Source organism: Asterias rubens, chromosome 20 (assembly GCF_902459465.1).
Source record: "Asterias rubens chromosome 20, eAstRub1.3, whole genome shotgun sequence".
Classification (NCBI taxonomy): Eukaryota; Metazoa; Echinodermata; class Asteroidea; order Forcipulatida; family Asteriidae; genus Asterias; species Asterias rubens.
This window is the reverse complement of record NC_047081.1, coordinates 7,630,841-7,657,607: the sequence shown is the minus strand read 5'-3', so window position 1 is coordinate 7,657,607 and position 26,767 is coordinate 7,630,841. Positions and strand designations below refer to the sequence as shown.

At 39.6% G+C, this 26,767-nt stretch overlaps 2 protein-coding genes across 3 annotated transcripts; one reads left to right on the top strand and one right to left on the bottom strand.

The window, feature by feature from the left end:
- The first annotated feature begins 831 nt into the window (after positions 1-831).
- On the top strand, positions 832-18,525 carry LOC117303892 (microsomal triglyceride transfer protein large subunit-like). 2 transcript variants are annotated; one of them, XM_033788334.1, is made up of 17 exons: positions 832-887; positions 3,420-3,520; positions 4,879-5,048; positions 5,850-6,083; positions 7,794-8,059; positions 8,235-8,385; positions 9,210-9,370; positions 10,342-10,510; positions 11,478-11,594; positions 12,523-12,735; positions 13,203-13,417; positions 13,639-13,736; positions 14,920-15,041; positions 15,657-15,881; positions 16,507-16,631; positions 17,456-17,626; positions 17,776-18,525. In XM_033788334.1, the coding sequence occupies exons 2-17, from the start codon at positions 3,472-3,474 to the stop codon at positions 17,948-17,950; spliced, it is 2,661 nt and encodes an 886-aa protein (XP_033644225.1). In that variant the 5' UTR covers positions 832-887; positions 3,420-3,471; the 3' UTR covers positions 17,951-18,525. The 2 variants fall into 2 exon arrangements, with proteins under 2 accessions (XP_033644225.1, XP_033644226.1); XM_033788335.1 differs by having other exon boundaries at positions 838-879.
- A 5,182-nt stretch (positions 18,526-23,707) lies between these two features.
- Positions 23,708-26,234, bottom strand: LOC117303985. Its single transcript, XM_033788456.1, has 4 exons — positions 26,063-26,234; positions 24,775-24,909; positions 24,293-24,384; positions 23,708-24,133 (listed from the first exon to the last, which is right to left on the bottom strand). Exons 1-4 carry the CDS (start codon positions 26,232-26,234, stop codon positions 23,774-23,776), a joined length of 759 nt encoding a protein of 252 aa, XP_033644347.1. The 3' UTR covers positions 23,708-23,773.
- Between the last annotated feature and the right edge of the window lie 533 nt (positions 26,235-26,767).

Sequence of the window (26,767 nt, the reverse complement as noted above, 5' to 3'; positions counted from 1 at the left end):
CCCTCCTAATAATAGTCCGAGGCCGGTTGTCATTATAACTCTTTAAAAAAAAAATAATACTACTGCGCCAACTCCAGGCTAAACCTGTTCAAAGGCGTATGAATGATGACAATGAACGGTATCTAGGAAGTAAACAATAAAAATAATATAAAAAATAATACACAGTGTTAAAATGCAGAGATCCATACAATTAGAAAAAGAGACCAAAAAAAAAGGCAAAAATTCAAGGCTCAAGTGTGGGAATGCAACACAGTAGACCCAGTACTGGGGCGCTAGATTCTTTTTGTCGAAATATTTTGCAATGTCAAAATTTTCGAAAAAAAGGAATCTAGCGCCCCAGTCACTGGGTCTAGCAACACAGATAAAAAGCGCAATGAACAATAAAAAGTAAACCATTATAAAAAAAAAAAAAAGGCCAGCAGAGTGAAAATAAAGCTTGTTTTCTTTCGCGCGTTACATTTTCGATATAATTACAGCATAACACGTCAAATTTAATTTATTTACATAACTATGTCATAATAGTTGCCTGAACAAGAGATAAAAGTGTCAACTCAATCCCCCTCCCCCTCCCCCATAACCACGCCTAGCCTTTTTGATGGTGAAAACAAACAATCAATTATAGAGGGCGCACTTCAACACACATCGGATTATTAGGCAATCCACACCGCACAATTTACATACAATAACAGGTACCCAGCTGATCGCTTTTGTATGCAAAGATTGCTCAATATCCTACACACAGTGGTGATCAGGGACGGAATGACATTGACAAGCTGAAGAGGGAAACTGCAGAGGTCATCAAAGACGAGGTGTTGTTCTTCGACTCAGATTAAACTGTAGAGAAAGGACGGTGTTTAGGGTTATTCTGACTTTGAGGAGGTAGGGAGGTAAAAATTATTAGATTTATTTTGTTTGACTTTTTAGTAGTACTAGTACTTTAGTAGTAGTAGTAGAGGTCGGAAATGAAGTTTTGTTTTTAACTTTCTTGACTTGATGGCTGATGGATGCACCTTTTAAATGAACGCCCTGCTGGCCTGGGCTATGAGTGCTAAGCTAGGTTTTTAACAGCGGTGGACGATAACTTGGAATAATGACAATACGTTTTGAAATGGCTTCATGAGCAGATGAGAATGCATTTTGTGGGTTAAGCATGTTAAAGATTAAATTAATGTACACTAAGAAATTGGTAGTTGTCAAAGACCAGTCTTCTCACTTGACTTGGTTGGTGTATCTTAACACAATATGCATAAAATAACGAACCTGTGAAAACTTGAGCTCAATTGGTCGAAGTTGCGAGATAACAACGAAAGAAAAAAACACCCTGGTCACATGAAGTTGTGTGCTTTCAGATGCTTGATTTCGTGACCTCAAAAATCAATCTGATTCTGAATCTGAGGTCTCGAAATCAAATTCGTGGAAAAGTACTTCTTTCTCGAAAACTACGTCACTTCAGAGGGAGCCGTTTCTCACACGTATACCATCAACCTCTCCCCATATACTCGTTTTATACCAAGTAAGGTTTTATGATAATAATTATTTTGAGTACTAGTGCACTGCCTTTAAGGTGGAAGGAAAAATAAACAGACACAAGTGAAATTCAACAATGATTTTATTGTTATTGTTGGTGGAGCTCCAGAGTCCAGTCATGACACATGGAGGTGCAAATCAGGCCTAATTTAGTAATTGGTTGAGGAAAAAAGATGTCAAACCTCCGAATGCCCTTTGTTCTGTGCTTAGCCCGACCCCAAGGGAGGGAGGAAGGAACGCTAAAGGCAAGTGCCAGGAAGGCCTACTGGCCAGGGGCGCTGTAATTTTTTTTTCTCGCAATTTTGATACACTCGTTTGTGCAACACTCTGCTAGCTAGAGTACGATTGAAAGCGTAATCAAAAAAATGGAGAACAGTTTCCAAGTTACCGGGTCTAGCTGAGGCCTACTCTATTGCGGTCTCTGAACGCGGAATGAACGTCATAGTTCCAGGAGTAGCCTAACAAGTATTAAACATTAAAGACACTGGACACTATTGGTACTGTAACTGTCAAAGACTAATCTTCACAGTTGGCGTCACTTCAGAGGGAGCTGTTTCTCACAATGTTTTATAATATCAACCTCTCCCAATTACTCGAAATCAAGAAAGGTTTGATGATAATATTTATTTTGAGTAATAATTACCAATAGTGGCAACTGCCTTTTTTTTTTAACCACAGACAGTGTTTATTTTTGAATTTTCGCACATGCATGTGTTTCAGACATAATTATTGACATAAATGTTTTTTTTTTTCTTTATCATAAATGAATCGTAATAACATGATTCATTCGGTTGTATCTCACACTGAATTTTGTACTTTGCACTGACCCTGTCCCTGACCAAGCTGACATAATTAAAAGTTGTCATAAACTTTTTGTAAAAACTTAGTTGGTGTGACATTTCTGATTACACTTTTCCCGTACCTGTACATGTATGGCACATTAATCACACAGTCTCTACGCTCCAAAGAGAAAAACAAAGGCTGGGTGAGTCTGATTTGGTGGGCGAGGTTTGGAGGCAAAAATATGATAGTGCTTTGTAGTCCTTTTAAAGGCAGTGGACACTATTGATAATTACTCAAAATAATTATTGCATTAAACCTTACTTGGTAACGAGCAATGGGGAGATATTGATAGTATAAAACATTGTGAGAAATGGCTCCCTCTGAAGTGACATAGTTTTTGAGAAAGAAGTAATTTTCCACGAATTTGATTTTGAGACTTCAGATTTAGAATTTGAGGTCTCGAAATCAACCATCTACACTTTAAAACACACAACTTTGTGTGACAAGAGTGCTTTTTCTTTCATTATTATCTCACAACTTCGAAGACCAATTCATGAGCTCAAGTTTTCACAGGTTTGTTATTTTATGCATGTGTTGAGATGAGCCCTACACCATTGTACACCAAATGAGAAAACTGGTCGTTGGCAATTTACCAATAGTGTCCTGTGTCTTCAAACTCTTGACTAAGAAACAAGACAACCAGTTTGTCACTCGTTTTGACAAATTTATAAAACTACAAGTTATACCCCTACTGACAAGTTTGAGGTTGTATTCAACACAACATGGTTGTAGATTCAACATGGATGAGGAAGGAAATACAAATAATAATATACTCTGCGTGTTTATGAAAATAATGTCAGAAGGCTTCGTGTCAGTGTCAGTCTGCAATAACTTGACCAAACCAAGCTCTAGTGATCTTGTAGCGGCTATCAGGACGAAAAGCCACAATCAAAGACTTGGAACCAAGTCTAATAAATAACCTGTGAAGTATCTTGCCTGCCAAAAAAAGCCCTCAAGAATGTGAGTAATTCTTTTTGTAAACAGAGGTAACATGGTTTTCACAGCTTCATGGTATGTATGCTTTCTTCCCTTGATATGTTCTGTTTCAGACGTCACAAATTGCAAGACGTTTACTACAAACCACAGGAAACTGTCTTCACAATGAGAGCTTTTATACTTCTTCTTGTGGTACTCTGTACCTCATGTATAGGTGAGTAGAATAAATGATTGGTTGAGTAAGGCACCGGAAACAATTGGTGATTGTCAAAAACAAGTCTTCTCAACATAGGCCTATGCACAAAATAACAAACCTGTGAACATTTTAACTCAATTGGATGCCGGAGTTGCGAGATAACAATGGAAGAAAAAGCACCCTTGCCACATGCTTTTCAGTATGCTTGATTTCGGGACCTCAAATCTAATTCTGAGGTCTCGAAAATGAAATTAAAATATATTTTTTTGAAAATGACTTCTCTCTAGAAAAACTAACTTTACTTTAGAGGAAGGCGTTTCTCACAATGTTTTGTATACTATCAACAGCTCTCCGCAGCTTGTTACCAAGTAGGTTTTTATGCTAACAATTATTTTGAGCAATTACCAATAGTGACCAATGCCTTTAAAACAGGGTATCTTCTCTGAATTCCTTTCTTTAAACTTGTTTTAAATTCCTTTCAACCTGTTTCAAATTTCTAACCAATAATATTTTTATAGGTAGCGCAAATTTGAGCAGGATGAAAATCTTAGTTTTTCAATCTGTGCAGGCCTTCGATACGAACACGTGGCATTTCACTGTTGGTGGATCGGATTTGATATAATGTCAGAGATTGTTTTGTGGTTAACTCAAGAGCTGTAATCTTTGTTTGTTGAAGATAAAATTACATTTTTTTTGCCAATACGGGGTTGTCGTGAGATCACTGGCTTCAGGTTTTGATATTTATCAGTGGATTTATTTGCCATTTACACACGTTAAAAATACCCACCTTGTTTTGCTTGTATCGCAGTGTATCAAACAACACAATTAAGCAATGTTTGCTAAGGGTTAAAGTACGAATTATCTTAAAATTATTTGGTTAAATATTTTCTGGTGGGGTCAAAGTCTGCTAGAAAAATGATGCAATGTATACTTGGTGAAATGTCTGGCTGCAAACAAAATTTGGCAAAATTAAATCAAAAAGTTTCTCTATTATTTTCTCTATAAATTCTCTCTATTTTTTTCTGCAATAAATTATTAGTTTTATTATTAACAGACAGGTTACACGCAGGTTAACAGGTTTATGAAATTGGCTGTCATATTAAAAAATTCTAACAAGTAAAAAAGAAGCGAACGATTTGGTTGTCATGTTTTTAAAGAAAAAGGGAGATACATACATACAAAATATGCACCTTCGTTAATTACTATAAAAATGTATGGCCTAAAGTTGTTACTTGGTAAAGAGCACTGGAGAGCTGTTGATTTTATAAAACATTGTTAGAAACGACAACCTTTTAATGGGGCATGCCCAGTTACCAATTTGTGGCTATAGAATATTTCATTTGACGCTTAACCCTGTATCTTGTTCTTGCTTTCAGGTCTTTGTTTTAGCTATGACTTGGGCAAAACATACAGCTACAACTATGTGACTGAGGTGCATATTAACGAGGCAGATCCATCTGGAAGTGACGTTGGTTTCAAGCTCTCATCAGTAGTTGACCTTTCAATCGTCTGGCAGAGTGGTTCGGAGCAAGTGGCTAAGATAAGCGTAGGTTCCATTAAAGTGTTTTGAACAGGGCCCAATTTCATTGCTCTGCTTACCATCGAATTTTGCACTTACATGTACCATCACCATTCTTTGCTTGCATGGTAAGCGCCAAACTTCTTCGCTAGCTGTGTAAGCGCTGAATGTCTAGAAGTACTCACGTGCACAAGCCAAAATTTTCCGCTTAACTCATGAAATACGCTTGGCATAAGCAGAAGCAAGCTCAGATTCTCTGCTTACGGCAAACAGAGCCATGAAATTTGGCCCTGATGTGCAGTGAGGCTGCAATTATGTTGGGTGTCACGTGAATACCAGTAAGATCTTAATTCCAACGTGTTTACTACAGAGACAGGGGCCAGACTATTTGTTAGAATTATACCCCCGCGGTACAATTAGCTTGTATTGCAACAGATTTTTAGGCATTTTCAACTGGGGCCCCACGGTACTCTATGCCACCACAGGGTCATTGGGTATCGGACAGGCATTGAGTTACTTTTTTACTTGGACTTGAGACTTTGTCTTTTGTGATTTTAAAGACAACGCTTTTCAACCGGAACATTCAGGAGGTTATTCGTTGTTCTTTCTCAAAGGGGTTTCACCCCGGTGTTCCTGGTTTGATTGGTAGCGTATTGCGCTATGAATAAGGAGTAATGTAGGTCTCTAATTCAAACGTAATCCCACACAGACTCCCACATGCCTTGCAGGAAAATACTTTAATGTGGTTGAAGCGCATTGAGAATCACTGAGTGACGAATATGCACGCTATATAAGAAGCCTCTATTATTATCGTTATTTCTTCCACAGCTTCGGGATGTGAGTCTTTCAAACATCGCCGACAGGTCAGACGATCAGAACACTTTCAGTGCCCCTCCAACGACTCTCATGGTTGTCTCGTCCCAGCCTGCCTACTTCGTCTGGACCGAGGGCAAGGTCACCCAGCTTTACGTTAGCGACAGCGAACCTGAAGGCTCGGCAGACATCAAGAAAGGCGTGATCAGTCAATTTCAGATGCAGAAGATTGAAGGGACCATTACAGAGGTAATTTTACCCCTTTTTCGGGAATGGCTTCATGCGAAAGTTTTCAAGGTTTTAAAGTCAGATTCCCCCAAGGAGATCATGCAAATTATAAAGTTGATCTGCTCCAGATGCTGGTTGACCCAAAACCCAGTACTCCCTCAAAGTTTAAACGTAGGCCTATACAAACTTTTTTTGCAAGGAATGCCCACCACACAAGTCAAAGAAAACTGAAACCTTTTTTTCTGATTGGCGTTGACTGTGCGACAAGTCTATGTGACCCTCAAATAGTTACATAAAGATGGCAGGCAGGTCCAGAGTTAACTGGTTTTTCTGTTTTACATGAATTTAGGTTCTTGTTAAAAATTCATAGTACCGTTTTTCTGAGTGGCCTTGCTTGGCTTGATGGTGAGTAATGTACATCTATCCTGTTTTTTGTTTTTTTTTTGTCTTTTATTTTCTGAGTGGTTTTGAGAACCAAATAATCAGCTCTGGAAGTGGTATTTTTTCAAAATGAAGCTTTTGTCACTAATATATGTGTTTTGATGAGTGGAATGTGAATAAACAGTTAACTAAGGTTTTAAAAAATTAGTTCTTATGTTATTTACAAATTTAAGAGTAGACCCCGACCCGAGAGGGCGCTGTTCGTGACGTAAATCGAGGCAGACTTTGCCTGTAATGCGTAGAGTAAACACAATTGCAAAGTACATGTACGGACCAAGTCGTGAGTTTGTACGTTTCATAAACAATTTTTTTTGTTTTTTTTTCCGGCAATGCCGACCAGGTGTATTGCTGCTGAATGCAGAAAAACACTTTTTGAAATGTACCAACTCACTTTGCACGTGTGTTTACTATACGCATTGCAGGCAAAGTCTGCCTCGATTGACGTCACAAAAGGGGTAGGCGGAGTCAGCCCCCCAAACAACTTTATATATTTTTTAAACATAAAAGGTGACAAACAATTACTAAAAAAAATTGTTTTATTGTTCGTAAGCATATACTCTTATGTTTGAAAGAATTTTTTTTTTATTCCCAGGTGACTTTAAGTGCACCTCCACCACTGGAGTTTGTTCCTACATTGTCATGATTGTACATGTACAATGTATCTGCCAGTCCAGCCGTGGTGCTGAGTACTTTGTTAAATATTGTTTTCATTTTTGTATTCTTCTGAAAAAGATTGTGAATAGAATGAATCAGAAAATTGAGTGGTCCTTGGTTTTGTTACCTGATAAATACTTTACTATTACAGAGGACTGGGTTCAAGCTCTGGTGTGTGATCACCATAGTGTGGCTTCGAGTCCCGGTCATGACACTTGTGTCCTTCAGTAAGACCCTTAAGCTTAACTATTGCTTCAGAAAGTTGGGGAGGTAGTGCTTTCTGCTCTACCAGCCAGGCTTCTGATGGATGATACCCAAGACACTTGTGTCCTTAAGCAAAACACTTAACTATTGCTTTAGAAAGTTGGGGAGGCAGTGCTTTCTGCTCTACCAGCCAGGCTTATGATGGATGATACCCAAGCCTACATCCATATGGACTGTAAATTTGGTAATCCTTTTCCAGCCCCAGGAGTTGGTGGCAACAGCCACTGGACCAAAATAGATTGTAGTACACACCTTGAAGTGACCTTCAGATCTGCAGTCCTTGTGTCTGGCATCTTGCATAAAAATAGTAATGAACAAAGTTCTGTTGACTTCAAGCTCTTTAAAACAAAATCTCTCCTCCTTTTTCTTTAGACTGATGCCTCTGGAGAATGCACGGTCACATATGCCCTGGTCGATAACAAAATCCTGAAACTGAAAGACCTCAGCTCCTGTAAAACCGTCCAATCAGGCGGGTTCTCCCACCAGAAAAAGGGCTTCGGTATCGACACCCAATCAGAAGCCTCGATGTCATGCAGTCTGTCAGCTGACAAGAAAGTTATCAAATCAGGCGTGACCTTTGAACGCTGGAGGACGTATGTGAATATTAGAAGCGAGCTTTCAACATCAGTCACATCAAGGTAAGTTTTTTTAATTCAGATAAGTTTTTCCCTTCCTTGGCCCAGTTACATAGAGCACAAAAAATATTGCTTACTAACTCTGCGCAGCAAAAGTAAGCAGGACACTAGTCATAGATTGTACATGAGAAATGGCATTTTGGCTGGTGATAATGTTCTGTATTTATTCATCTCTCAGCCAAAGCCTTGCCCTGATCAGCAGTGATGGTGTTGCCCCGACTCTCTCGGGGTCAACAGCAGAGGGCGCTATCATGGGGTCTGGTACTTTCCAGCGAGCAGAGTGGAACAGCGATGAAATGAACCAGCAGTGTGGGGAGGGATGCAGGCCGGTAAGATTCTTCTCAGACATTCTTTAATTCATTGTGTGCTTGGAAGAACGGCGTAAGGCTTTATGTCCTTCTTCCAGGAACACAAAGTATTTTTGTTTTTCCTGTAGCAGGACACTGCAAGCAATTGCATAACATAGGGAGACCACCGACAAAGGGCTGGATAGTTCTGTTCGTAGAGCGCCGTTTGTTAGTTCAAATCCTGCTCAAGTCAATTTTTGTTATCGGAGTGGAAATGATACAACATTGGTGTATTTGTAAATAAATTGTTTTTTGTTCAAGGTATTAAACAGTGAGAAACTATATAATTATTATAGTAATATTCAATTTAAGAGATTTTAAATTTGCATCGGGGATAAAGAATATTAATTTTGGTTGTTTACCCATCACCCATACACCTCGGCAGTCTAGTTGGTAGACACTACTCTAGAATTGCAAGGGTCGTGGGTTCGAATCCCACCCGAGTAACATGCCTGTGATATTTTTTTCACAGGACTCGGGAAAGTACTGAGTATACATGTACAGTGCTAACACATCGGTGTATGGGTAAACAACCAAAATTAATAATATTCCATTTCATAAACACAATACTGCTGGGCTTGTCCAGTCATGAGTTTACTTACCTGACACTAAAACTAATGGCCTCGAGCCTTCAGTTCAGCGTACAATTCAAGCCCTGTTCATGCTCGAATGAAACAATCTCCCACATTTAAACAGGTTTCAATGTTCATATACGCTTTGACTTTATCAATCTATAAGTCAAGTCATTACAATTCAGAGTGGGTATCGCCAAATTCTTAACAATCTAACAACTATTGTTCCCGTAGCTTTCCGAGGTTGTAGCAGACGCAAGGGGCAGTCTTACGGAGAGGGCTATTGGTAAAACTAAGTCTGTCATGGCGTACCTGGACGTCCTTCAAGCATTCCGCTCGGCAGGAAAAGACGCCATTCTTCAAGCTCTAGTTTCTCCAGACAATGTTGCCATCATGTAAGTTGTTTCTTTCTTTCTTTCTGAAATTCAGGCTCTAGCTGGAGGCTAAAGGCCCGGTCACACAGGCCTCGATAACAAGAACGAAAACGAGAATGTTAACAATGCATGCCCTCGATTGGTTGAATGAGCGTGTGCGTATTCTGCGTGGAGCAATTCAACCAATAGAATGCGTCGTGATTTTTGTCGTTTTCGGTACTGCTGCAGTGTCACTCGGTCTTAAGTTATCGGAGTGTTCGTTCGAATCCTGGTCAGGATACTTGACCAAGATGCTGTACTATTGCTGCTTCTTTTCAAACCCGTTTATAAATGGATACCTGCTAGGGATAGGCAGCCCAGGAGAGAGAGAGAGAGAGAGTCCTTACTTAGGATTAGTCCTTGGAGTTATCAAGAAACTTAAAGACACTGGACACCATTAGTAATTGTCAAAGACCAGTGTTCTCACTTGGTGTTTCTCAGCATATGCATGAAATAACAAACCTGTGAAAATTTGAGCTCAATTAGTCTTCAAAGTTGCGAGATAATTATGAAAGAAAAAACACCCTTGTCACACCAAGTTGTGTGCTTTCAGATGCTTGATATCGAGACCTCAAATTCTAAACCTAAGGTCTCAAAATCAAATTTGTGTAAAAAAAAAAATTCTTTCTTGAAAACTACATCTCTTCAGAGATAGCTGTTTCTCACACTGTTTTATACCATCAACCTCTCCCCATTACTCGTTACCAAGTAAGGTTTTATGCTAATAATTATTCTGAGTATTTACCAATAGTGCCCACTGCCTTTAAGGCTAGTCCTTAGCTCCTAACAGTAACTCGTCCTAACTCGAGATAAGAGTAGTCTTAACTCTTTGTGAAATCCACCCCAGTGCTGTATACTCCTCAGGGAGCTGGAGAAAAGTTACTGGAATGTTATTGGCCCAATGACCAGGGAAGTAATTTATGGCAATCGTTTTTCTTTTATTTATTGGACAGGCCACAGTTATTTGACGTCCTTGCAGCCACACAGACCCTTCCTGCCTGGGAGGTCATCCAGGAGGTAGTCGACTTCTCCAGCGGAGAAAGCGGCGAGATGTTGGAGAGATTCCTCCTGACGATGGCTTATAATAACCATCCCGTCAAGGAGCAAATCTCATGGTTAATGGTGAGAACATTTTCATTTTCACATCATTTATTTATTCTAGTTGTGAAGCCAAGTTCTCACAGAAAAGTGTACCTTTATACTAGCCAAGAACCCCACTGAGAGAAGGCAAGGAAGGTACTTTCAGTTTTTTATATTGAAAAAAAAAAGACCCAGAGTATTAATTCAGGGAAACCTCAGCTTTCAAGTAGGGACTGAAAACCCAATCCGTTTAGTTCTTGCCGCAGGATTCGAACCAGGGGTCTTGAGATGGAAGGCGAGAAAAGACACCACTTTAGTGCACTACGCCAACCCAACTGCCACAGAGTTTCTTTAATCCACTCGAAAAACAAATTTCTGTCCTTGACCTTTCCCTGCGCAAGATTGAATAAAAAACTAAAATGTGCCAGATACTGGGTAAGATTTACGGATTTAGTGTAGGGGACTTATCTCCGCTAATCAGGGGAGAAGGATTACTAATCTCTACTAATCAGTCTTTGTGGTGTGTCATGGCCAAGCGGTTAAGAGTGCCGGATTCAAGCTCTGCTGTTTGATCAGTAGAGTGTGGGTTCGAATCCCGGTTGTGACACTTGCTACGCAAAATTTTGGGAGGTAGTGCTTTCTGCTCTACCGGGCAGGCTTCAGACTGACGTTACCCAAGCCTACATCCGTATTGACTGTAAAGGGAGTAGCCCTGTTTCAGCCCTAGGAGTAGGTGGCAACGGACTCTGGAATAAGAAATTGTAACCCACAACTTCTGGCCTTGTGTGTCTGGCGACTTGCATAAAATAAAATAAAAGAAATAAATGAATACATGAATGAGGGGCCAGACTATTTTTTCCCTTAGTTTTGTTTTACTGTTTTAAAATGGAGTAAAACAAAATTGTGTCCGGGCTTCAGCTTCCTGACAGTTGTTAAACTCATACTCTGTTTTTATATCGATTTGCTGTCTGCAGTTAACCATAATATATTTGTTTATTTTGTTCAAAAGGGGATGTTGAAAGAAGACAAAGTTGGAAGTCAAGACGTCCGTGCGATGATGGCTTTAACTGTCGCTAAACTTGTCAACTCTTACTGCTATCTGGGATCTGAGCAATGTAATGATCAGGTATGAAGAGGATTATCTTTTCTTAGACAACGTGTTGTATCGATACCTCTCGTCACTAACCCTTGGTAGGGATGTACTGAAGACAAGTGCTGTTGAGCTCCTTACGAAGACTGATTTGCCTTCACACTTGTTACAAAACTTTGAGCACTTGTACGGTGCTTGTTGGATGCAAAGTTCATGTGTTTCAATCATTGTGAAGCTATCCCATTTCAACTGAATCATGTTTTTACACGGTCGTCCTAAACTGCACACAGTTAGGCATATCACAAGATCAAAAAAGATGAGAGGGGGTCAATTTGGCTCTTCAATGACGTAACAGCCTAACTAAAAAAAAAATTACATTTTGAGAAAAGCAAGTTAAGAGATAAGCTTTGAAATTTTGAAATGTGAAAAGCACCCTCATAACATACCAAATATCTTATAGGCCTATAGAAGAACAAAATGTTCGAGTTGGGCTGTTATGCCAAGGAAGGGCTGAATTGCTCTTTCGCTTGATGCCTTTTTATGCGGGCTAACAAAAGTTGATCCACCCCGTGGAACAGGGTTATAAGAGAACTTTCACTAGAGTCTCAATCCTTCTCGTTACTAGTTGAACGTCATCATCATTATGTCGGTTTTAAGGTCGTTGTCCAGTCTTTTCATGGATGGCCTGCTTTTTCACTTGCTCTCCTCCACTTGGCCCTGTCCATCGCGTCTTGTGCAGCATCTCCAAGCAGTTGCATTTCTTTCGACACAGAGTTCTGCCATGGGTGTGCGCCCACTCACAATTACTTTGGCACACCTCTTGACCCAGTTTGCATCCTCCTTTCTCTCCACATGGCCAAACCAACTCAGCCTGTGACTCCTCAGTACAATACCGATCCCCTCCTCTCTGACTCTCCTCCTCAAGGAGGACAACAATCGACTAATACATTTTATTCTTCTTTAGGTTGTGACTGACGCAACGAACTGGCTTCTTGTGGGCGTCACCTCCGAAGATCGATTCCAGAAGATTCTTTGTATCAACGCCTTGAAGAATGCCGTTCAGCCCGGCAGCATCGCTACTCTTCTAACTGTTGCGGAGTCGGACTCTGACATGGACGTTGTCGAGGTTGCTTTAGATGCTCTCCTCAAGTTCGAGCCCAAGTATTTCACTCCAAAGGTAAAATCATTGACAAACAGAATTTTTATGGTTATTGTCAAAGTAACCCATTTAAACATGACTGAAAACAACCATATTAACTAAAATTTCTTGGTTGTTTTTTTAAAGTCTGGGCTTGAGTCCCAGTCTTGAAACTTTTAGCCATTATTGTTTCATCCTCCAGATGGGACATCAAGTCTTAGGTCCCATGTGTTAGGTAATGCGTGTAAAAGAACCTGGTACACTTGTCATTAACTGAAGAGGTTTTACCCTGTGTTCCCGGTTTGATTGGCTGCAGATTATGCACAGCACCTTGTAAACCATTATTAGACGGTGCTACGAAAATAAATTGGCCATGTAATTTAAACAAAACTCCGCATACTTGTAACGAGACATAATAATCACTTTGAGACGCCCTCAAGTGAAAATAAGAACTGTGTCCTAAACCTTCCCAACTTAAGGTCCTCCTTTTGTTTCCCTCATTTCAGGTCAACAACGCTCTCAACAACATCTTTCATGAGGGCAGCAGACAATATTCAACCGTCACACGGATTCTAGCGGCCACCCTGTTGCTAAGCAAGACACCTTCCGAGTCAGATGTCGTCAACATCATCCAGTCACTAGGGGGCAGCAAACAGGTGGAGATGGCTGTCTTTGTCTTACAGAAGGTCATCGCACTTTCAAAGGGTTCGTCGGAAGCAAGGTGAAATATATATGATTTGAGGCATTGCATGATGAGGTATCAATATTGGTTTGTGGTAACACCATGTGTGTATCTACTTGCCAGGTAGAGTTTGTTCTTTAGAAGCAAGGTGACATCATTTGACTAATTTCTTCACCTTTGACCCATTGAGACTTGTCGGCACACTCTTTTTTTCATTATTTGATGATGACTTTGTCATTCTTTTCTCTTGAAATCCACAGTGAAACTATCCGAATAGCTTTATCCGATTCAAGCATTTGGAATTACGACTCGATATCCCTGCAAGGGCAGTCGGTAGCTTTTGACAGCTTATTTCTTGGTAAGTTCGTCATTTTCCATCACCTGAAATCAAATTTTTTCTGAGTTATGATTTTCACTGGAATATTTTTTAAATTAATATCATTGTTAGATATATGACTTTTGTGTTTCATACTAAATACGTTCTATATTCCATGTTCTTTACATATAATTCTTTTTTTTCATTTCTGTCATAATTTTTTGTGATTTTGTAATCATTCTGTATGCAGGTTGCATAAATGAAGGTACAAATTGTTTGGCGTTTGTTCATATGAAATTTGCAATATTCTCATTTTTAATTGCTCTTCTCTTTTTACAATTTGTTTATATTTTATGTATTACATGTATCTATATACTCCATGTTCTTTACATTCCATTTTTCTCCATATTTGTCATAATGTTTTTGATTTTGTAATGAATCTGTATGCAATTTATAACTTGTAAATTAGGGAATGTTAAGTGGAATATTGCAATAATATTGGCACTTTTATTTCTCTTGTAAAACTTGTTCTAGTGCTACAACTATGTTTTCTCCTACTGTTACTGTTTACACAAGAGGCATTTTGTAATTTACTCTTATTGCAATCAAGTTGTTTTTATTTTTTTTCTCTGGTAATTTTGTTTAAAATATTTTTTCTTTAGCGGAAGTTAGTGGTAAATTTTTCAGGATTTTTCTGTGTTTTTTTACGGTTGTGATTGAATGCTTATATACTTGTACACTTTATCCTTTCCAGCTTTATATTGATCACATTTGTAAATCTTTGACTTTGTTGATAATTTTACTTTTTTTGTTAAAATGTTATTTTTCTCATTTTTATTGTTAAGTGCTTGGGAGTATTTTAGCTATATAGGCCTTTAATGTATTTTTTGATTAATATTAATATTATTAATGTACATTTACTGGTATTTGAAATTTGACCAACTCCCTCTATCTTTTTCAAATTAATTTTTCTCTCCTTTTGGGTTATCTAAAATTGATTTGGAAATACGGCGCCTGAGCAATAATGAAGCAGCTCTAGGAAATAGTGTAGGCACTAAATGTTAAGACAACATTGACAATATATTAAAGGTCTCTTTCTTTCAAGAAAACTTTAGGCAGTTAGGCGTAATTTCTAACATCATAATTTGATAATTGTTTTTTATGCATATTCTGTCAAACCATTTTTACTTCACTGATTTTTACTTTCTCTCGCCATCGTTCATAGACACCGAAGATGTATCGATAAACTTTGGACTTGATCTTCAGATGACCCCGAGTGGTCTCCTCAGAAAAAGTGACTTCCACGTTGGGCTGGACTTGAAAAATGAATCGCTTCTCTTGATGAATGTAAGTGTAAAACAAAAAGTAAAATCGCATTGTTACTCTTGCTCTCATTAAATTTGGAAAAAACATTCTCGGATGAGTTTTTCCTTTTCCTCAAGACATTGATGGTATGAACATATTGGGTTGCAATGCAATATGGGACACATGCCATTTTATCATCATCTTTGAAGGTTTTTACCAAGATGTGACTTAACGACAATAACTAAACTCCTATCTAGTTTTTAATAACTTATATCCACAGTAAACATTATTTTTGTCAAATTCAGTTTTTATGTTTTGTAGATAAACCAAAAAGTTGAGGACGAATTTTTTCTGGAGTATTGGTACTACATGTAGTATGAAAAGATTGAAGCTTTACAAGTTTTGTTTCAAGGTTACCAATCTCTCAATAACCAATTTCTCTCATTTCTCCTGAAGATGAGCAGAGTATACCTGTTCAAAACGTTAAGACCAAACCAGCTCTTCTCAGAGCCAACACTCACTCAAAAGAGATTTTACACTTGGTTGTGCCCGCAAATTTACTATTTATTTATAGTTTCTTCCTATTTCTCCACACCATGCAAAGCTTCAAACAATAGTTACCAATATCGTTCTTTGTCTTCATCAACCCTGATACAGGTTGGCATCTTCTCTCGTGGTCTTGAATATTTCTTCGGAGAGGATTCCGGCGATACCGGTGAAGCGACTGCCGGTCTCAACATTGAGTGTATGGACATGAAGCTTCGTATGCTGGTATTCTTCACCGGTTCCGGCGAGTTGATGAGCATGGCGTGGAATATGGGATCATCAGACGGACCTATGCCTCATATGAGGGTGATTGGACTGGTGCAAGATCACTCTCAGGTTAGTATTGTACACTAAGGGGTCTTGGTGCATGACCTTTTTTCGTAGTTATGCTACAATCTTCAGAAATACGTCTCAGGAGTTTTTTTTTATCTCATTGGATTGAGCCAAATGCCACTGTCTAAAACTGTTCTTGAAAGACACTTAAATTGCTCCTCTACGTCCAGGAGGGCAAGCGAAGTGCCAATTATTATGCGGTTGTGCTTGACTAACACCTTAGGCAGGTAGCGTTTAAAGTTTTGATAGCCTAAAGGAAAGGGTACAATTATGCTTGGGTGTTTGTTTAGTTTGCGGTAACACCATGTATATTTTCAATTTATGTTGCTATTTATATTACTGCTGCAGAGTAGATTTTTCAGAATTCTGAAACATATCAGTTCTAGAAAAAGTGCCGGGGCTAAAGGTAGAAAGTTGGCTGGGACCACTACTTGCGCTTAGTGGATCAAGGGGACTTCTTGTTATTAACTTCACTTCCGTGGAGTGAGTTCTTAATTGGTCTCTTATTAAAGTTTTGATCTTGGAATTCTTGACCAAAATAAGCAATTAAGAGTCACAAGAATTGCTTGATATTATTTTATTTAAATAACCTCGCCGTCTTTTCTCTCAATGGCGATCTCATGAGCAGAAACTCAACTTGCAATCAGGGTTCGACGTCGATGTCGGCATTCAAGGAAGTTTATCTCTAGATCTCGGAGGAACTCTTGAGTTCAGTTTATGGGACAGGTCGTCAACTACGATTGTATCAACTGGGTAGGTAACAGTTTTTTTATCCACTGTACATACACCTAAGCCCCACAAAAACATGTTTAGCGTCCTTTCTTTTTGAAAAAAGGGAAGGAGTTTTTTTTTTTTTTTTTACTGGCTGTGCTGTTTGTGAATAACCAAAAACTTGTTTGAGATTGTTCGAATGTATTCTCTGAAAAGGAAGCGACGATACGCTAAACATGTTTGTTTTTTATTTGGCCTTGTGACATGCTTTGGTTATACCAGGGGTGGTGGGTGGGGGCTGTGTTCTTCACCTCTCCCCAAGTTCTATAATTTTACATGATTTTGTTTGATGTTATAATCAAAGATTGAAGATTTCTGCCATTGTTGAAAAGCGATTTCTTTATTTCATTGATGAACTTTGGTTGTGAAGCCAAGGAGTCTACTCTTGTCAAGAACCCCACTAGTGACGAGAAGACGAGGAAGGAAGTTTCAGTTTTAGATGTGTGAGGAACACCTCATAAAACTGTTCTAGGGAAAAACCCGCACAATTATTAAGTAGATAATGAAAACCAAAGCGACATATTGCACCCGACGAGATTCGAACCGTGGCTCCAGGAATAGAAAGTATTTAAAGATACCTCTACACCAACCCATCATCATCATTTTTAACGGCGTAACCAAGATTCAATTCACAGCGTCAAGCCAGAGGAGTTTATCCCTGATCATGTTTGGAAGGTCCTCATTTCAGGCTCTGTATCTCTACCGATCGTGTCGATGTAGTTGATAGATCTACGTCCTCTATTTGATCATGGAGTTCTCCAACTCAGACCCCTTAACAGCCAGTGTTTCTTCCATCTTGTTAATAGTGGATCAGTGGGTATTAAAGGCTCTACCCAAATCAACACGCCGTTCATCAGAACTGGGATTAACTTCTCTGGCAAGGGAGCGACGAGGTTTGACTTCGTCACGTCAGTTCAGTTCTCATCTCTTCCACCTCTGTCATGCCTACAGCTCATGACTGAACCTCTTATTTATATGTAAGTACAAACTCAGTCCTCTATAGAAATGTCGAAAATTCCTTCAAACATCTCTTCGCAAAAATGACCCAGTGACCTTAACTGTTGATATATTTACACCGAAACTCCTGATAGTAACTTTTGTTTGACCTCCGTTTTCGTTTCGCCAGAAATGACGTAAGAAAATATGAGCAGCTTGAAAGAACCGAGAGGAAATACGAGTCTGAGGAGAGAAGGCGGTTCAGGATCTTAGAGCAATCCTTTAAGCTCTTTGATAGGAACACCCAGCCATGCTATGAGATGTTTGGCAAGGAAGAGGAAGAAGAAGAAGGGGGCTGGTGGTAGATGTTGTAGCCAGAGCTCTCAAGAATGAATCTCTTCTGCCCTTTTTCTTTCGGTACCTTTTGACAGATGCACTCAAAGGTTAACAATTTCCTATTTGTTTTTAGTTTGTGAAGGAGCTGTACATGAAATCATCTTCGCAGATGAAATCACCGCTGTATAAAATAGCAAGTTGACCTATTGCCTCATAACCATTTGGAGTGATCTTTTGTTTTAAAGGTATTAAGCTGGATTGGTAAGGATAAAAATATTGTCAAATTTTTAGTTTGACAGCTTAATGATTATGAAGTTCACACAAACACTCACTTCACTCTGAAATGAAGTCATATTCAAGAACACTGTATCTGAAAACCTATGAAATGGCCACAGCTGATTTTGGTGGTTACAACGAGAAGTACAGGGTGCGTTCGATTAGCTTCCCTGGGTCTATCCTGCTGTGTTAACTCGGGTGAGCCCCTGATAAAAGCTAAACGAAACGATCACTCACCACCCTCGTAGTGACGTTATGCACCTGGGGCCAGCCCTAAGTGACCCACTCCACAAGCAGGGCACTATGGGGGCTGACCCAGGTGTGCCCCTTGAATGACGTCAAAGCTATTTGAACGCACCGGGGGGAATGACTGGGGTCGACCCAGTGAAGCTAAAGAAACACACCCACAATGTGTTGACATGCTGAAAACTGGGTGTGATTTTACTATTTTTTCTCTTGACTCACACTTCGGATTAAGCCCAAAATGTCTACAGGTTTGATATTTCATGTGTGGTTGAACACACAAATATGAATCTTGTCTGTGATTGTTTTTGTCAGGTCTACCAATCCCATAAAACACCATTAAAACCTTTCATATAATTAGGAAAGTTCAGCTCCTGAAGAAACGATGCTCTTAAAAATAACTAACTTGACTCTTTTTGACAGTAAGCCACCAAATCATGCCTTGATTTATTAAGACATAAATAATTTTATATGTATTTGTTGTGAGTGAAATTGCATCATTGTTTGAAAGAACGGAGGTTTTTGATTTGGCATTATCTACTCTTCCCCCTTCGTTTTTAAAAATGGTGCTTTTCACAAACTTTATTCTGTGCATTTCCAGATGTTTTGTATGTGATTTTTGATACTATTATTATAATGGCCGTTTTTGATGAGCCCTATTTTTTAAAATAACAAATTAATGACAATGTTTATCCCACCACATGTCGTTTTATGCTTCTATATGCCAGGTCTAATTGTGAAAAGTATTACAAATTTATTCTTAGTACTAAGTATTAATTTATTCTTAGTACTAAGTATTAATTTATTCTTAGTACTAAGTATTAATTTATTCTTAGTACTAAGTATTAATTTATTCTTAGTACTAAGTATTAATTTATTCTTAGTACTTCTACTTCCAATTCTAGAATAACAGATAAAAAAAAAAAATAATTTGAAAACGAAGAAATATTTGTTTTATGATATATGTGAAGGCATTGGACACTATTGGTAATTACTCAAAATAATTGTTGCCATAAAAACTTACTTGGTAACAAGCAATGGGGAGCTGTTGACAGTATAAAACATTGTGATAAACGGCTCCCTCTGAAGTAACATGGTTTTTGAGAAAGAGGTAACTTCTCACTCAAATAATAAAAATACTTCAGCTGAAGCCTTTTGTTATGCATCTGAAAGCACACACACTTGTGCAACAAGGATGATTTTCCTTTCATTGTTCTCACTTGCATCTTCAATGACTAATTGAGTCCAAATTTTTTGCAGGTTTGTTATTTTCTGCATATGTTGAGATACACCAAGTGAGAATACTGGCCTTTGACAATTACACCCAACAGTGTCCAGTGCCTTTAAGCCATGCAACCAATGCAACTTTCTTAGTATTTTAGCTACAATAAGTTTCTTTGACTAAATTATGTTAAATATGGTTTAGTTTTAGTCACATGACCTTTGTGCCGAAGATGTATTGAAAGTTTCTAACAATAGAAAATAAAATGATCAATACTTAAAGAATAATTGTGTGGATCTTGATTTAAAAGATAATGAACTTTACACCCCCCCCACCCCAACCCTTTGGAGGGAGTGGATGGTGTTGAAAATTCAAAATTCAAAACAAATTGTTCATTTTATGCTAGGTAGGTATGATTTGGTGTAAACTTATGTTTTAATTTTAGATTCTTATCTCGTCCTTTAAGACTTTCTGGACAACTCACAGACTCTCCTTGGGGGAAAAAAAGTCCTGTAACACTTTGACTGTTAAACCATGGAGAATGAAACTTTTTCTATGGTCAAACTAGGCTTTCTTCGATCGTTACCTTGGAGAGGATTATTATTGATGTAAAGAAATTATTTCAAGAGGTGAGTAGTTTTGTTTCCTTAGGGCATCGCGAAAGTGTTTTGTGTTCGGGTTTAGCTTGCGTACTTCTGAGTAGGGAATGTTATGTTGTATTTCCAAACCGGATTATGCTACTTAGGCCTGCGGCTAGAAATAATAGACTGACACCGTGCAAAACAGTAATGGGAAGAAACTCTAAATAATTAATAGTAAACTTGAAGGAACAACCATGTGTTAATCTCTTTTGAGTGAGTGTTGGCTCTGAAAAGAGCCGGTTTGGTCTAAACGTTTCGAACAGTATACTTTGCTCGTTTTCTCTGGAGAAACCATTAACAGAAAGGACGTTTTTGTATGGTAAAACTAGGCTACCTTTGACCGTTTCATGGAGGGGATTATAGATGTAAAGAAATAATATCGCAATGTTTTTGTTTTGCTTTTATTTTTTGCTAAGGGCAACGGGAAAGTGTTTTGCATTCGGGCTTAGCTTTTCATCCAAGATAGGGGATAATGATGTTCTATTTCCAAACCGGATTACCCTACTTACGTGTAGGCCTGCAGCAAGAAATAATATGTTGAAGATTGCACTTCACCATCAGTCGAAAGTAAATCACATGGCGTGGCTGTGGCCTACTTTGAGGAAGATTCTTTTTTTTCTTCTTTTCTTTTTCTGATAAGTGAGGATACAGGACATTCGTGAACGAACGAAGAGTTAAGCCACTCCGGATCTTTTTCCCCCGCTGGAGGAATGATGTTGTCTGGATTAGAAGCCCCCCACTGTCCACCTCTAGACATAGTGTACTTAAATTCCTGGAGTTGCGCCAAGAAAGTCTTTGCCGGCTCAGAGTCCACCCCAGCCCCGGTCAGCTCGGCTCTGAGGACGTATCGTTAGGTAAACATCTTATACAAGCCGCAGTTACAGATGCCGAGCTCATTGGGAGCATTCTTGAGAATGAAAATGATTAGCGCACAAAATTGTTGCAAAGCAGAAATAATGTCACCAGACAAAATTATCATAAAATTTCGATACAATAAAAATTGCCAATAAGGATAACAACTTCTGTACACTGAAGTTTTAAATGTTGAGGCTTCACCTGTTACTTTCTGGACAGCTGATAATAATACACGAAGTGAAATATTTGCAGTTTGGTTTAATGAAACGGTTGACTGTTTTATTTTTTTCTCTTCAGGTTGTTTGGTAGTAATTATGGGCTTGACGAACGGGGGCGCTCAGCTCTGACGTCAGAAAGAGGAGACGTAATTTATTTTTTAAAGATGACCAACGACCACTATGATGACACTTTGCAGAAATATTCAATTGGTAGAAAAAAGTATACATTTTTAGAAATACCGTATGTCCAACACTGCACGATTGTTCCAAACAGTTAACCCCGAAATTGCTGACAATTATTTTGTGTACATTTTCTTTGAAACCTAAATCTGTTCAGTTTGTTCCCTTTACGCTCAAGACGGAGTTTTTGTATGAGGTTGAACGGCCTCATGTTTTTGTCCAGTGTAATCATTGTATCTCATTTATAAATGCGTTTACTCCTCAAAGATATATTGTTCAGATCACAGCCGAAGGGAAAATATTATGGTTGATCCGATGTCAATAGGGAATTATGGCCACAGGAAATTCTGCCGCCATGGGAAATTAACATTGGCTGAAGGAAAATGATTCAATAGAGGGCGCTGCACACCATTCACCGTTGGGATATAATCTCAGGGGGACAGAGTGACTCTCCTGCCACTCCGAAAGTCGAGAGGGAAATTTGATGCAAAGAAATGATTACGTGTGCGTTGTTTTTCTCTACGGCAACAGTGTTTTGTGTTCGAGCTTTTCTTCCGAGTGTATATAGACCTAATGTGTTATTATTTCCTAACCGGATTAACGCTACTTGACCCTGGGGCAAATTTCACCGTAGAGCTAAGATTGATCTTAACTGCAAATCAGTCGTAGTTGATAAGTAAAGTGCGATGTCACAATGCAAATCATTTTAGTAGCCTAATACTGACAAGTTTGTGTCTTGCGATGACTTTTTGTATTGCTTTTGGGAAATCGGGCCCGGGTCCATAAGTATTTCACATAGAGCTGTAACTAGGTAAAAATGTCACTCTACGGTAATACTGCCAATTTTGTGAAATCAGCCCCTGTAGAAAGAAATAACATGGTGTAGTATAGGCTGACACTTTACAAAACAGTCGGCTTCCCTCGAAACCTGGAGAGAAACATTCTAACAAAGAAGTTCCTTTGAGTTTCAAAGTTGGTTTTAAAGAAAGTGGATACTATTGGGGAGCACTCAAACTATTTATTAGCATAAAACCTTTACTTGGTAACGAGTAATGGGGATAGGTTGGTAGAATAAAATTAATGATTGTGAGAAACGGCTCCCTCTGAAGTTGAGTAGTTTTCGAGAAAGAAGTAATTCCCCGAATTTGATTTCGAGCAAGCATCTGAACGCACATTTGTTTCTTTCATTATTATCTCGCAACTTCGACGACCGCTTGAGCTCAACTTTCACAGGTTTGTTATTGTTTGCACATGTTTGATATACAGCAAGTGAGAAGACTGGTCTTTGTCAACACTCACTCCAGTTATCTTCCGAGATTTAAGACACGCAACCGACATGCATTATGGATGCAGGGGATTCCATTCCCTACCACAGATCGGCCACCCCCGGGAACTCATTTTCCACCCTTCTGTTCTTCTTACCGCGTAAAGTTGTCAAGATGCATTTTGTAAAGAATACCAAATCAATATTAAGGTACGGGACACTGTCGATATTACAAAACAATAATTTTTAGCATACAAACTTACTTGGCAACAATCAACGGAGAGTTGCAAAACATTGAGAAACGGCTACCTCTGAAGTTAACGTAGTTTTAAAAAATTAGGTAATTTCTCACTCAAATATTTAAAGACTTCAAGACTGAAGCCTTTTATTAGGCTCTGAGGTTAGTTCTTGAGGTTGTAAAGTAAATTTGAGTACAGTGGGATTTGAACCTGCGACATCCAGACCAGGGCCCAACTTCATAGAGTTTCTAAGCACAACAATTTCCTAAGTATGAAATTTCTTCCTTGATAAAAACAGGATAACCAGCCAAATTTCCACGTGATTTTCAGGATAAGCAAACAACAGCTGAATGCCAGTAACAAGCAATATGCAACAAATGGAATTTAGTCGATAATCCTGTTTTATGAAGGAAGACATTTCATGCGAAGCACATTTTGGTGCTTCGCAGCTCTATATGAAATTGGGCCCAGCCGCTATGCAAAATGAGTTTCGTTGGCGGTACCCCCGTGTTGATATCCCTGTTTGTTGGCGCAGGAATAATCTCAATCTATCAAATATTATGCATATGATGCTGAATTGCGGCGAGCCCAACAACCAAGTGGCCGAATGGCCGAGCGTATAAGAACTACAAATAAACACAAATAAGTTATACAAAAAGACTCACAATAAGAACACGCCCGTTTCAATGACAATGGTTGTTGTTTTATCAATCTTTAGTCCGGTTTGTACGCAAAGCCTTCCGGGAGATCTTTCTTCCCCGCTGGAGGGAAAATGATGTTTTCTGAATCCGCCATGTAAAGCTCATTGTCCACTTTCTGCAAATAGTCCGGGTACTTGAACTCCTTGAGTTGCGCCAGGAAGGTCTTGGCCGGCTCAGAGTCCACCCCAGCCCCAGTCAGCTCGGCTCTGAGGACGTACAGCATCCCGGGAGGCTCGGTAAACTTCTTATACAGGCCGCAGTTAGAGATGCCGAGCGCCTTGGGAGCATTCTTGAGGATGAAGTTGGTTCCTGAAGATTCCTTCCAAACCTTCTCGAACGTCTCCTGGAGTTTGGCGTCCTTCTCATCAGCTACCTGTTACTAAGAACAAGAATAACAGTTATAGCACCGTGTGGAAATCTTTGACAGCACGAATAGGACGAATCGAGCAAAACAAAGTATATTTTTCATGGGGGGGGGGTCGTTCTAAAGATTTTTGAACGAATAATATATGAGATGTAATCCCAAACCTACCTTAAAAGCTGACACGAGAAAGATGTTATCACCCTTGGGCAGCCAAGGACCTAGTGGTTTGCCGGTGGTAGTCTCGATCTCATTGTACCCACCTGTGTTACGTCAAAAGGGGGGATGGTCCATAGATTTAGTGTCTATTAATATGCAATGCTTGATACATTATCCAGAAGACGATCAGAGCATACTGATCGAAACGTCGAGTTAATCAACGGTTCTTTTCAGAACCACCCCAACTCATTTAGAGATAGTCATTAGATGGTGTTACCGCAAACCCTTCTATATCTTATTTCCACCATCATGCAAAGTTTCAAATCCTATCTTACATTATTTACGTGTCAAGAAAAATAGTTTTTGTGTCATGCTCATCTGTGGAAATAAAAGACTCACCCTCGGGTACCACCTGAGTAGTCTTTTTTTTGAGAAAGGAAAGCTTTTGCAGCGTGCTTCGGACTTTAAATAGGCTGTGTTTTTTAACAACTTACCCGGGTAGGCTAGCAGGGTGCCGGGGCCTGTAAGTCCTTCTTTCATGGCTTCAATCCATTCTGTTGAGGGTTTGCTCCCGAAAACTCGAGAGTCCATCCCATCAAATGCCGCATGATTCACGTATGGATAGAAAGCTGTTGGTTAATAAAAAGACTGAAGAAATGAAACTTTTTAACGCTGTTTACGATTAATAATGAAATTAAAAAAATTATTACGATTTTACCAAGTACCATCTGGTAACCATAGAGCCTTTCGAGCAGCAATAATGCAGTGTTACGGTATCATTGGAAAATCTGTCCCCGGAATTTCTAATGAGGGTTGGAGGAGGTTGTTTCAATAGAGGCACTGTCAGGAGAAGCTTTTTTTTTTTTTGGGGGGGGGGGGTGGGGGTAGCAGAACTTCTGCCACATCGGGCGTCCGTTCTCAGTAAAATCTTTGTAGGCCTATTATGAAAAGTCTGGAAATGACTTTATCGATTTGGGGTACTTGGCATTTCTTGAATAACAACAATTATCACAATGTTGATTATTGCTTCCCGGGTCACTTTCACCCGGACTTGGTTATGTAATATTGGACCCGGTAGGAGATCCTGGTGTCCCCCTCCCCCCCCCCCCCCCCGCCCCGGAGATTTGGTCCCCCATATGGCGAAAATTATGTACAAACTTCTTCTGATAGCGCCCTCTTTTGAATCCTCCTCCTTCAGCCCACGGAATTTCGGGCAAAAATGTGACCCGGACCCGATGTGGCGGTTTCAACTTTCCGCCGTGTTCAGTTTTCCGAATGACCAAATACGGTAACATTACGTCATGCGATGCCTGCGCACAGAAAGCAAAAGTAGTCAATTTTTAGTGCTGTATTGAGTCATCCGTGTTACTCTCCGGTAGCTGTCATGGCGGCGTCCACGAGTACAACGAGCAGCGAACGCGTGGATCGTCTGAGAGAATTTGGTGTGGCACAAGCAGTGTGACCTGCTTACAGTTGTACGCATGAATACGTGTAAAGATGGGGCAAGAGAATGTGACTAAAGATGGGGCAAGAAAAGAATCGTAATAATAAACAATTTTGGGGTCACTGAGAGAACTACAGTACTCGCCAGGGTACTCGCGGCTGTATTTTTGTCTGGCTACGTCACCCGGAAAACTGAACACGCCGGAAAGCTTAAACCGTTCCAACAATGTGGTGAAATGTCCGGCTACGTCACCCGGAAAACTGAACACGGCGGAAGACTGAAACCGCCACACCGGGAGTTCTTATAGTGTAGTTCGAACACCCTCACTACGTGTTTACCTTTTGGGTTGAGGTTTCGGTGCAGTTGGGTCACTAGGTAGTCACCGTCCTTTATCGCTATGTTGGCGGCAAACTTCCAAAAGTCTAAGAAAGACGGAAAACGAGAGGAATAGCCGCCGGTCTTCTCGAAGAAGTTCCAGAAGTAGAGAAGACTCTTGCTACGGGCGGCCATGATGAACTATCTGTACGCGGCTGGAACACCTTCCACCCCGAGGTCACCACCAGGTCCCTTTCTATAGGCCAGCGTGCAATCAATTTAAGCCTGTTTGTAAAGAAGCCTAGCTAGCCTATAATGTTTGAAGAGTTGCGTCAGTTTGTATAATAATGACGTCTGTCTTGATTGTTCTCATATTTGGAGCAGTCATCCACACGTAGACTTGCGGACAAGTCGTTAATGTAATGTAGAGTCGGAGCGGTAGCGTTCCGACTCTATTCTGAATATCCCCGCGATTCCCGCGGTGTTCTCGTGAGACTGCTGGCCCCGCGAGACTACTGCTCTCACGACTACGTCCCAGTTTAAAATGGTGTGTATAGAGGTCGGCAACCAGCAGTTCGCGCGAGAGCACCGCCACAACTCGACTATCTCACTGCGGCAGACCATTAACGACTTGTCCACAAGTCTATCATCCCTGAGGCATGCAACAAGCACTGTGTCACATTAGGAGGCCTTCTGTGAAAAAAAAATGCACAACTTGTGCACCTTTT

Coding starts and splice junctions, on each gene's coding strand:
- LOC117303892 (XM_033788334.1), top strand. CDS start 3,472: ATGAGAGCTTTTATACTTCTTCTTGTGGTACTCTGTACCTCATGTATA. Junction 9,371..10,341: donor CCAGACAATGTTGCCATCAT/GTAAGTTGTTTC, acceptor TTTATTGGACAG/GCCACAGTTATTTGACGTCC. Junction 11,595..12,522: donor CTGAGCAATGTAATGATCAG/GTATGAAGAGGA, acceptor ATTCTTCTTTAG/GTTGTGACTGACGCAACGAA.
- LOC117303985 (XM_033788456.1), bottom strand. CDS start 26,234: ATGGCCGCCCGTAGCAAGAGTCTTCTCTACTTCTGGAACTTCTTCGAG. Junction 24,910..26,062: donor CCGAAACCTCAACCCAAAAG/GTAAACACGTAG, acceptor ATTAACCAACAG/CTTTCTATCCATACGTGAAT. Junction 24,134..24,292: donor TTCTCGTGTCAGCTTTTAAG/GTAGGTTTGGGA, acceptor TCTTAGTAACAG/GTAGCTGATGAGAAGGACGC.